This window comes from Hipposideros armiger, unplaced genomic scaffold (assembly GCF_001890085.2).
Source record: "Hipposideros armiger isolate ML-2016 unplaced genomic scaffold, ASM189008v1 scaffold_51, whole genome shotgun sequence".
Lineage (NCBI taxonomy): Eukaryota > Metazoa > Chordata > Mammalia > Chiroptera > Hipposideridae > Hipposideros > Hipposideros armiger.
In genome coordinates, this window is record NW_017731401.1 from 2,517,120 (window position 1) to 2,529,781 (window position 12,662).

Genomic DNA, 12,662 nt, shown 5'->3' on the forward strand with positions numbered 1-12,662 from the left:
GGTAGCCCATGGCAACCCACTGCCACAGGGACTGCAGCCCACGCCTTTGCTTTGCTTTTTGAATACTACTGCATCTAAATGCTGCCTCCCTCACTGTTGCTCTTTGTGCTACCTTTGTTAGCTTGGGAAAGCCTTTGAGAAAATATGGAAGCTATGTATCATAAACCAAATTCCCAGGAAATAAGTATCAGGAGATTTTAAAGTAAAAATACATTAAGACAACAATTTGAAACAAAAATTCTTCAAGATACTCAAAACCACCCTTTATTACAGCGAAAATTTGGAAACAAGCTAGGGAGATATGTTATCTACAGTAATAGAATACTACGGAGATAGTAACATTTTCCTATGACAAGTGTGTGCACAAATGGGTATAATTTTAAGATGAAAATGTAAGGCAAAAATATGTATTGCATATATAGTATAACCTCAACTCTTTCCAAAAAGCCCATCGAATCAATTGTACATCAACTTGGTTCCTGCTCCTCTCCCCCACACAATGGTTTCCATTATAACACTGGGAACATATCTTTAGTGACATTAAGTTATACCTTTTCTCCTAATTCGTCTTTGTTTTGACAATCAGACAAAATTTTCTTAGTACAAATGTTGATTATTGTGCTTTTTTTCATTTATTCAGCTATTTCATAACCTAGTATGAATTATTAATAAGAAGCTTTCCCCTCACTTTCTAATAGCCCAAGAAGCTTTTTCTGAATGTAGGTGGTTACCATTGACTAAGAAATATGAAACCACTTTGTTTCATTGCTTTTGTCAAGGCGAGGTCAAAGTTCCTCTTGCATTTGAAAGGTAAAGGAACAGAAAGATGATAAAAATCTGGGGCATGGTTTTTCTTTTGGATGTCTGTGATATTAAAACTTTAATAAGGTAATCACAAATAAAATTTTGCACAAAACATTTTCTTCTGTAGCATTAATAAGGCATAGATTATTAATTTTTCGTTTCACATATAATTCTCAGGTACATGAGCAGAACACCACCAAGAGGCTACATAAAAGAGAGAAAAAGAGAAAGAAGGATCTAAACATTGGCTGTTCCCTTATATTCCTAGTAATGACCAGGATACCATATTTTGCCTTCTCTCAAACAGTGAGAAATGACCAAAAATAAGTTTTCTGCCAGAATAAAGGGAATTTACTTAGATTAAAAAAATTGGAATACATCAATTGCGGTACAAAATCAAAACCAAACTGTCTTCTTGTAGCTAACCTGAGCATAAAACCATATAAAAGTTTTCACAAATGATTTTTAATTTGTAGATGAGGAAGCTGAGATGCCATGAGGAGGTTCAGTTCTCTTTTTCTGCCACACAGGGACAAACAAAAGGGATGGGACAGGGTCAGACATCTCACTTCTCCTGTTCCACATCGACTGCTCAGGGGCTAGTGATGCACAGACTTGGTTGGGCAAGTCAATGCTTCCCATCCCCTTCTCCTGCTTTAGAAAAAGTGGTGGCAAAAATGGAACATTGGATCTCATTTTCCCGAAGTGTACAGGTTCATACATTAAAATGCCTAACCTAAATTGGCCTTGCTTTTCCCAGTAACAAACCAGCTTTTCCTTCCTGATCAGCCACAGTCATATCAGAAGGGTATGTATGGACTTTTTCTTGTTTATAGGTTATACAAGGGACAGTCAAATATTCCATCTGAAGGATGGGTGCCTCCTGGAAGGAGGTAAAGTATTTTTAACATGCAATTCCCATCCAGAAGATGGGGAAGAAATAAACCTGCAACTATGGTAAGTCTAAGCAGTTTTACAAAAGAAAACCTTCAGAATACTAGGAGTCACGTGGTCCAAGTCACAGTGCAATGGAAACTCCCTTCGAGCACTGGACTAGGAGCAGCAAGAAATCCATCACAGTCACCACCATCAGCAGGGCTTGTGGGAGAACACCCAGGCCCGCCTGAGATCAGGTTACAGAATTCCCCTAGTCAGGTTGAGGTCTCTATTTGTGAGAGAAATATTCCCCATTCCTTAGCAAGAGGTCAAACTCCAACAAAACAAGACAAGCAAGCACATTTTGTGAACCAACTCTTAAGTGCGTGGTACTTTTAAAAGTTTGTAGGCTGGAATAATAAATAAATGAGCTTTGATGGGATGAAATTAAGAGGTAGAGGCAAAGGAGGAAGGCTATGTTTCCAGGTGAGATTTGAAAAGGGATGGAGAGTTAATGAGGTAGAGAGACACAGTCAAGCTGTGCCAGGTGGCAGGATATGACAGAGGAGGCCAGCGCGGGTTAGCAGAAGGAATGAGGATGGGGAGACGGCAGAAATGACGGCCAGCAGGGAGAAAGCATTCTCAGCCCAGATGATAATCAATTCTGAATCAGATCATGGCGTGGATGAGGAGCCATTAGAGGAGAATGCTGGAGGAACTGGACGGCTAGACACAGATGGATGGCAAGTGCAGAGGGACCTGAGCAGAAAATGAGAGGCTATCAGAAGAGGAGCAATCATGTTCAGAACAATGACATTGACCTCAGTAATGACACAGAATTCCTTGGTTTAAAAGAATGCTGCAGAAGGGAAGAGACAAGAAACACTTTCCCTCTTCCATTAAAACAAAAAAAAAAACCACCCCAAAACTTAAATGCATTGTTGAAACTGATTGAGATTACACCTAGAAAATGAATTTCTGAATAGAATAAAGTTTTAAACACTAGGTGGGCAGCAGTGTTTAAAGGGATTCAGAGGTCACTTGAATAATCCTTTGAAAGGTTGTCAGGCACATTGTGAGATTGTCCCTGTTGGAGAGAATTAAGATTAAGATTGCTGGCTGTCTAAAACGGTTGAGTTTCAGTTCTCTCAGGAGACAAGTCCGAGATTAATGTCTGAACTTCCCTTTCAAGCATGATGATTCCATGATCGGGGGCAGTGTAAGGAGCAAAGGCTGCAAGAGGGAGCGTGTGGTTGTGATCAAAACAAAGCCTTTACACCTGCTCAGTGCCAGTGGCTAAGCAAAGCCCCTGACTGCCCAGGCAGCAGGAAAGAAGGAGATAGAGGCTGGGAGGAAAAATCAGGAGGGAGAAAGAGAGGCAGAGAGAAAGAAGGAATGCACAGCAGGGTGCTGCTAGAAGCCAGCCACAAATGTCCATTCAGATACGCCATTAGGACTCAGGTCAACAGAGCTACCAGTAGTAAGCCGATAGGAAAGGGGCAGGGAGAGGTAATTCTCTTCTAGGCCATATGTGTGTTTGGGCAAAGACAGGAAGAGAAGGCAAGTAGAAAATAAAATGACACTAAGGCCAGCTATAATGAAAAATTTTGAAATCTATCTTAAAATGAAGACACAGATTTTTGGACATGAGTTTTGAGCTGGTAGAGAGAAGACAGGGGGATAAAGTGAATCGGGAACCAAAACAAAACAAAAGAAGCGAAAGGTAACCAGAGCCATGCTCTCTACGGGATGTCAGTAAATATTTGTTGGCTGATGTTGACTTTGGCAGACAGAGTAAAGCTTGGGAAAGAAAAATGCCATTGCCAATGAAGCATGAAAGTTCAGATCTTTGAACTAAAAAAACCAGTGGCACCTGAGAAAGAAGGAGAGTGACGCCAGTCATCACGACAGAAAATGATTCTTTGCATATGAAGCCATCCAGTCTCAAGGAAAAAGAAATGCCACCATCATGACAAGAGAAAAAGGACCAAAACCTGTAAAAGCCTTGAAAATATATTCCCTTCTGAGCTACTGTAGCCCCTGGCAGAGAAGGCAGGACTCTCAGGGGTAAGCAGCTGTGAAGGGGGTTGCCAAGAGGCCTAGCTTTACTGGCTCAAGAAAATTCCTTTGTCAGATGTGGCTGGAAAGCTGAGAAAATGTTATTTTTGGATTTGGCTCCAAGGCTAGGTAATCAGTAGACAGCCTAATTCTGGAGGAAGGGAGGAAGAGCAGAGGCAGAAAGTAAAATCTCTCCTGTAGGTTTCAACATTAGAAGGAAGAGAATACACTTGAGAGTTTGGGTCTGTTTGTGGCCCAAAGTTCCTGTCTTAATGTCAGGGGCAGGTCTGAGGAAAGGTGACTTTCTTGCTCTTGGTCTACCTTGGTAGGGGGCAAACAAATTGAAACAGCTCCCAAAGCCTTAATAAGAAAAAAGACTCAATTCCTAAGTCTAAGAAGTCCTAAGTTTACCTACCATATGTTCTGTCCTATTACTGTGGGCCATTTTTTTATGTGGAGTGATCAGAGGACTTATCTATAACATGTACATTTTATAAATCTTTTAAAATTATTGCCCAAATAAGGGTCGGCCGAGTGGCTCAGTTGGTTCAGAGCTTGCTCACGAGTGTGAGCGCTGAACAACAGGGTGGCCGGTTTAATTCCCAACCCGAGCTGAGCTGTCACTTAGCTGCCAACAGGTGGCAGGATGGCTCAGCTAAAAAAAAAAAAATCATAAAATAAAATTATTTCCCAAATAAATAACTTATATATAGTTCAAAAAATATTGATTTTACAAGGCTTGACACCCCTATAAAATGCCCCAGTCCAGGGTTCCAGGACAAAAATGGCAACACATAGTAGGTATTCGATATTTGTTAAATGGACACTAGATGAATAAAGAAACCAAAAAAACCAAGCAAAATAGTAAGAATGTGGGTGTGTGTAGAACAGTTTCCCTTTAATTGCATCCTTTTCTCCTTAAGAGAATTAAAAAGATACTGTAATTGTCACACTGCTTTTCTCTTGTGGGTGACATCAACCACAAATACCAAAATAATCTCAGAAACATGAAGGCCCCCTCTCCCCCCGCCCCCAAACACACACACACACACACACACACACACACACACACACACACACACTCCTCTAAGACCTGGGTAAGGTTCTAGTCACAAGGGGTCTAATAAAGAACTTGAAGGATTTGTTAAGATCTCATAGAAACTTCAACAGTCCCACCACTTTCAATGAGGCTAGTCCAATTCATTTCAACAGACAGTTGCTGAGGACCTCCTACTGTGTTCAGAGCACTGGGTGAACTATCTGGAGGAGGTGTATTAGGTGCAGCCCTCATGAGTATAAAGACATAGATATGCCTGTTTGGGGGTGATGGCGTGGGAATTGTGTGGGTATGGAGGGTGGGACAAAAAAAAAATTTTCATCTAAGTGCACATCCACACTACCCCTGCCCCCCCAAAAAAATAAAGAGGGGGCATTTAAGATTGTAATTACATATATTTCTTGGTTTCAGCATTACAGCCTACGAAAAATAGCACCACCAGTGTGGGGAGGGGTGCTGGAACTCAGTGATGTCTCTTGGGAACAGGTAGGCTGGTGGGACTTGCACTTTGGCTGGGGGATGGCAAGGTAAAGCGGTCCACTGCTCAGGCACATTCCAGGCCAACATTGGAACATCCAGGCAAGCACTCAGAGGACCCAAATTACAGCAAATGGATCCCACATAGAGATTTTATTTTAGTCATCAACTGGCTGTCTTTAGCTAAATACCAAATATAAAAGAGCAGACACAAAGATTTTGGAGGAAAAAAAAAAGTGAAATACCAACTACAAAGAAGGTATCAGTACTTTCCTCGTTTATCTAGACTTTTAACAATTATCTTAGTAAACATGTAAATCTCCTTTGCATGAGATCAATGTTTCCATAAGACTCAGAAAACTGGAAAAAGTTTTAAAATATTTGTAAGCATTAAAAATTGCTTGGGTTCCCCCTCATCCTAGTATGCAAGATTTATAAAAGAATTTCTGATATACATGAAGAGAAAATATTGTTTTATGATTATAATGTAAGAGAAGCATCAACTTCTCAACATCAAGGTAAGTAAATGCTAAAATCAGCTAAGAAAAGAACTTTTTCACATAAGAGGCCTTTAAAAGCCTTAGCCAAAGCCATCACATGAAGAATAACCTTTTAATAGAGACTCACAAACAGAAATTGTACATTTGTACCAACTGCAGATGATAAAGTCAGAACAGAATTTACTGCTCCTTGCTGACAGACTAATTTAAAATGGACAGTTTTTCCTATAGTCCCCCAAAAATACCCTGTGAAGGACTTGTTCTGCCATCCAAACAACTTGCAAGTGCATTCGGTAAGTTAGGAGATCGCGTGTATTCTCTTTCCTGTAAACGACTCAAGGTCTATTTCTCACTATTTGCTTTGTGCTCATTTCTCTGCCAAATAAAATATTAATTGCATTTTTAGCTGCACTGCTGGTGATCAAAGAACCCTGATATGTCAAGCTAAAGTGATAGAGATAGCATCCATTAACATATTTATAGGTTCAGAGCTTCGGGAGCATAATCACATCCATTAATTATTTGACAGTACTCTAGATTATGAACTAAAAAAGAAAGGCGCCTGCAGCTACACACTTTTACCCAGAGTAAAGTTTTGTTAATTTTTTAAATTAAAAATTCTCTCTGAAGAAGATTCTATCTAAAGGAAATGAAGCAAGAAGGCTCACACATCTATCCGCACCTAAGGTGAGCAACCTTGTTAAAGCAACCCTTCACTAACTTTGGAATAGGAGGCTCGTGGAGTAAATGGGATAGCATAGGTAGAGTGATTTCAAAGAGAAGCATATTTTAAATATTACAGAGAGATTTCATTAATATTTTAAACTTCTAAGAGAGACAATCTCAAGCCAGGAATTCTTGATGATAAGACACAGAGCAATCATTCTTCCTTTCAGATAAACTGCCTCAAATATCACCTAGGACCAAAGCATTTCCAATTACCTACATTTCTGAACATGCAATTCTAACACGTGAAGGAAGGAAGGAAGGAAGGAAGGAAGGAAGGAAGGAAGGAAGGAAAGAAAGAAAGAAGGAAGGAAGGAAGGAAGGAAGGAAGGAAGGAAGGAAAGAAAGAAAGAAAGAAAGAAAGAAAGAAAGAAAGAAAGAAAGAAAGAAAGAAAAAAAGAAAAAAAAATCAAAGCCCTCCTGGGGAAGAGCTCATGAGATGTTGGACATTAATAGAAGGAACAATAATTCTGTGGGTTCGCCAGCTGTGCGAGTCCTGTGCAGCCAGCTGCCTTAATACACGTCTCACGGGTAAGACAGGAACACACACTTGACGCCTCCTGTCCAGCTCATCACCAAGCAAAACCATGGTTTCCCATAATAACTTCAGCACCGGACCCAAACACATTTTCTTCTCAGCAATGAATGAAGTTGGTAAGAAAAAAAGAAAGAATGAAAAGAAAAGAAAAGAAACCAAAAAAAGAGAATAAATAAAAAATAAAAAATAACTAAAACCAAAAAAGAAAAAAAAAAACACCATACACACCAGGTTGGTGATTTCAGCAAGAACACAACCAGGATGTAAGGAAAGGAAGCAATACCGAGTCTACCTGTGCATATATAGCTATACATATGTCACTGAGTTCTTTGTTGCCTGATAGTAAATTGAAAAACAGTCATATTTGAAAGTAGAAACCATTTAGCTGTGTTTATAGGCTACTGCACCTGAGTCGGTGGGTGAAGAACAAGGAAATCACGGTACCTTTAGTGAGTCGCCTCAGAATTTGACAGCGGCATTTGAAAGAGACAGCTATCATTCTGGCTCCCTGCTTCCCTGTGGCAAACTGAACTCAGGGCTCTGCTCTGGTGGCTGCAGCGGCAGCATGTGAAATCCTCGCGCACATACCAGGAGAAAGGTAGTCCCGGTGGGGAGTGACAAAGCTTAATTCCTCTCGGCTGATGCAGAAGTCCACCACATGTCACCGGGCAGAGCTGTGTCATTCACTACTACTGCCACCCCTGCCCGCCCCAGCCTCCTCCCCTGCACGATCACAATGGCTTAGAAAGTAAGGCTGTTTCGATAGCAACAAAGCACCAAATTGTAGCAAGCCAGGGACAGCGCTGGGAGAGGAGCCATTCCATAAATCTAACACTAAACACTGAGCAATGCATTCCGTTTTAGGCAAAGGGCTTATGTATTTCAGCCAGTGCAGCCGGCCCCTCCCCTTTCCATCTCTGCATCAAGTCCGCGGGAGTCCCTGGGCTTGATGTGTCTCGTGTAACTGGAAATGCAAGAGGAATGCTTTACTTTCGGGAGAAATGGGTGTATCACAGGCTACTATGTTCTTTTCACATCAAAAAAAGAAGGAAAAGGAGGGAGGCAGTTTATCTTTGGGATTCAGCAGAGGACACTATTTTTGCCTATAGAAGGGAAGCACCTCTAGGACAGCATCAGAAATACAGAGCTGTGTGGTACTTGACACATCTACAGGGGTTGAGGCAGCCTAGCCTTAGAGATGCAATGCAAGAGGGGCTAAGGGAAAGGGCGCCGGGAAGGCAGATCACCAGGCAGGTGGAGTCCCAGCCCTTTGAATCGGGCTTTCCCAAAAAGGATTTGGCTGGAAAGCAACACAGTCAAGACTGCTTCTAAAGACACCAGGAATAAAAGCAAACAAGCCATGCATTTCCATTTTTAATGCACCTTATTATTCTGTGTCCCAAACAACCTTCCCCCCAACCACTCTTCTCAGGCAAATATAACAGTCTTGCGACATAGCAGATATTTGTGAGTTATCTGCTCCAGTGGAGTAAAGAGCAAATTAACAAACGTTTCACAATCCATTCACAAAATGACAAGAAGGCGGAGTACGTTTCTTCATCTGCCAGCACCAGTCTGCTCACTATATAGTGAATACAAGCTGACATTTGGGATAGAATTTTAACCACAATCCAAGGATCTCCCACAGAGTTAACACAAACATTCAGAAAATCAAACCAAACCAAACCAAACAACAACAAAAAAATACAGTTGGTCAGGGACTTTAAAAAAATCGAATAGTCAAAATGAAAAGCTATATCACTGTCCAAACTATTTGATTAATATTTCTAGGACTCTATGAATTATTCAGTCTTATTCTCTACTCTGAGGCTGTACAAAAACCTTTCAAGCTGGTTTTTAATGTAATGTCCAATATTCCAAATTTAGTGATAGATCTTTCTCCTCTTCATTCATAAATTCCATATTATGCCAAACAATTTCAATTCAATGATAGCCAAATGAATATGCTTTCTATTTTGGGTGCAGTTGAAAATTACTTTCTGTGTAAAAAAATAGCTGAATATCATAAGCATCTACTTCCAAGGTTTTTGAAAAAAACAGAATTCCTTTACGAAGGATGGTCTAGCTAAAGCAGTCAGCCACCACTGATCAATAGGAGAGAACATTAAACAGATTGGATTGCAGAATCAAATTTTTATAATTGCTCCAATTAGCCTAACTCTGTTTTGAATTTCAACCCATTTCATTTTCATCTCTATCAGGTCATCCTTAGTAATATTTTAGCCTCCTTGATACTTTCTGCTCTAAAAGCAATATACCTTAGTGCTAGAGATTGGGTTGTTAGCTAAAGTAAGATAAATATTTATAGTTAGCTCTTTTAAAGATGCTTCTCTGAATTCAACATCTTTAAATCTAGGCACTCGGAATATGCAGCTGTCATATAGCATTAGTAAAATCTTGCCCATGGAGTATCACCACTCTAGCCCATTATATTAATGTCTATTCAAATAAAACTCAAAATCATACAGGAATCTCTTGACCCCCTGCTATTATGCCTACTCAGATCTAATTTGCTTCTTCCTTAAGGCTAAAATGATCAAATATTTCCCCTTTTACTAGAATACTCAATTTTTAAAAAGACTGTTGTCTGGTCCTAAGAAAGATCTTCAGAACTCCTAAAATGTCCTATTTTTCTGGCAGGAGAAAAAACTCATCCTGGAGCCCTTTGAAAGGTTCCAGGGGGTTCAAATTAAGGGATTTTTTTCTTCTTCCTCTTTGGATATTGTGGCTGCCAATCCACATATATTCTGTCCGCCAGCTCAGGCTTAGATCCAGGAATCACAGGAATAGAGTCATCCTGGAGTAGCCTTTTTTCAGGAAATGAAGGAGTCTGCCATGTGTTCTCACCATCTCCCATTTTTGGCCTCTCTAGTCCTCAGAGATTTCCCTGGGAGCCATTCCCAGCTCAGTTTTTGCCGTAAGTCCTTCCTTCTTTCCTCTAATTCGAGCTGAGCCTCAGATCCTGAATTCTAGTGCTGGCAAAATGCCTTCCAGAAGCGCCAGGTTTTCTATCTCAAAATTTACTGACCTGCAGGACAAAGGTCCCAAGTGGCTAAGGCAGCTGGTGGAAATGGCTCACAGTCCCTTAGCATAAGCCACCATTGGGCAGAGTGACCTACATTTCTTGGCCACCAGATTTACTATAAGCATGTGTCTTTGGGACCCTACCATCTATCATGTTAATTATGGTGCTCAGTTGTGGAGATAATTCAAACTTATTAAGTTCTTCTTTGAGAATCACCAAGTGCAGACTATGGAATCAAATGGTACAAAATATAGATCTAATTAAGCTTCAAAGTGACCTGGAGAAAAGTTAGCTCACGAGGTTTGTTCCTCTTCAAAAAAACAAAAAACTCAACATATTAAAACATGGGCTTGCTGGACTCAGGGCTGATTATTCCCTTAAAATGATAATTCTTATTTCAGGGTTTCTTTAAAATGTTAATTTTCCCAAAGTATACTATAAATATACTATGTTTACACAGAATGTAAAGAACTACAAAGCACTTTCACACATAATGTATCATTGGGGACATTTTGTCCCGGGTTTCTGTTTCAGATGAGGACCCTGCTTCTAGAGAGAACATTTTCTGCCAGTGTCACTCAGGTAGTAGTAAGTGGTAAACAACAAGAAAGAATCCAGGGCTTCTCACCCTGGCTGAATATCCTTTGTACTCTTGGCTTTTTTACTGTGTCCCTTGTCCACCAAGAGAAAACATTACCCTGATTATATGAAAAAAATCCAAAAGCAACTATGAGCCTCAAACATGTTACAGAGCACGAACCTCTAAGTGCAGTGACACTTTATGATAGGAGGCAAATCTGGAGTCCATCACTTCAACCTCCCTTCTCCCTGTCCATGTCCATGCCCCTCTGAAATATAATTAACATGTCCAGAACCACGGTGACCAGAAGAAACCAGAAACAGGAGGCAGTTAAGACAAGGACCTCGAGGTACCAGACTGTTTCAGACCAAGTTTCGGCCATAGGAGTCCATGCTGACTGGACAGCTTGTCCATTCTGATTGGTTGGTGTCTTTGTCATGCTTGTTTTAAATACTTGGAATATAACTGCCAATGACAGTATGGTACTAATTTTATCATAGAATGGGTACAAAACAAAACAATACAAAACAAAACAAAACCCCTTCAGACTGGCTCAAGGATTCCAGTGTTTTCAAAACTATCCCACAGCACCATCAGCAGGAGGAAACAACACACAAATCCCCATAGTGGGCTCATTTTCCTCATCTCCATGATTTCCCTCCATTGCATCCATTCCTCTGGATAACATCTCCTACCCAAAACAAACACTGCTGTTTGCAGACTCTTCTGATTCTTAAGAGGAAAGCATCACCATCAACTACAAGTTTCCTACCATATACCTACACCTGGAAAATTCATTTAAAACTAAAAAATCCAAGTAATGGGGTGACTTCCACTATTACATATTACATACCCCCACTATTTGTATATCATTAGAATCAGTTTTATTACAGTGCTAAAATAATTTGTACCTTCTTCCTCATTTCAACTGATTTTGTAAATCTGTTACAAAACACACTTGACAGATCCCATTTTGATTATTTACCTTTGTTTTTCTTGGAACACAGTTGATTCAAAACACAAGACTCATAGACACAGACAACAGTTTAGTGGTGACCAGAGGGTAAGGGGATGGGGGGTGGTAGATGAGGGTAAAGGGATCAAATACATGGTGATGGAAGGAGAACTGAATCTGGGTGGTGAGCACACAAGTGATATATAGATGATGTGTTACAGAATTGGACACCTGAAATCTATGTAACTTTGCTAACAACTGTCACCCCAATAAACTTTAATTAAAAAAAAACCACTTAACATGTTTAGGTCATTATTTAAACAGCAATGGATATCCTGAATTGGCAAGTACTGAATATACTGATTTCCCCCTCACAGTTAAATAACTGTTAGGCATGTTCCAAGTCTGAAGGTTATTTTAAAACACAATGTTCATGAAGCTCTTGAAATGTGACCAGTACCACTTTTCATCTCCTTATGGACAATTTCATGGACTCATCCTTAGCTTATCATAACCAGCTATTTTTAGTTTCCTTTTCAAAGATGCTGAAAGCAACGATGAGTCTCCAACATGTTATAATCCTTGTGACCACTGACTACCATTTAATTCAAAACATGTGTCCATGTGAGCCCACCTATTAGGATCCAGCTCCCAATAGAACTTGCCACTATGAGACGCAGGAAAAGCAAGACCTCACTTCCTAACAGAGGAGGGGAGATTTCGTGTAATTGCCCAAGACAGGATTTATTAGGCTTTTTTTTTTTTTTTTACAAATATTTTATGAGAAAACATTTTTGGAGAAGTAATGATGCCTTTGAGGAAGTGTCACTAGTGCACACTCTTGCAAATCTGGGGTGATTAAAAAGCACTTAGTGGCTCTGAGCCTCTGGTGTGTTGTGATAGAAAAGGGAGGGTGAAATGCACATGCCATGTGTTATTTGCTTATTCAGTAGGGGCTCTAATGCCTCTCATGGTGCCTGGGGGAAAGGTTGCCTGCAGTTAACATGAGCAGGCCAGGAATGCTCCCACACAGGTACGCACCTTA

The 12,662-nt window shown here is 40.2% G+C and overlaps 1 protein-coding gene across 10 annotated transcripts in view; it reads right to left on the minus strand.

Annotated features, from left to right (window-relative positions):
• Positions 1–12,662, minus strand: part of GRIP1 (glutamate receptor interacting protein 1) — a 397,622-nt gene that overhangs the window by 251,333 nt on the left and 133,627 nt on the right. For 2 of the 10 annotated variants that reach the window (XM_019640585.1, XM_019640582.1), the window contains exon 1: positions 7,481–7,771. The exons of 7 other annotated variants lie outside the window; for them this stretch is intronic. In XM_019640585.1, coding sequence (XP_019496130.1) covers positions 7,481–7,535 — 55 coding nt within the window. In that variant the 5' untranslated portion in view covers positions 7,536–7,771. Of the gene's footprint in view, positions 1–7,480; positions 7,772–12,662 lie in introns of those variants that run through there. One more of the 10 variants, XM_019640578.1, reaches the window with a different exon arrangement.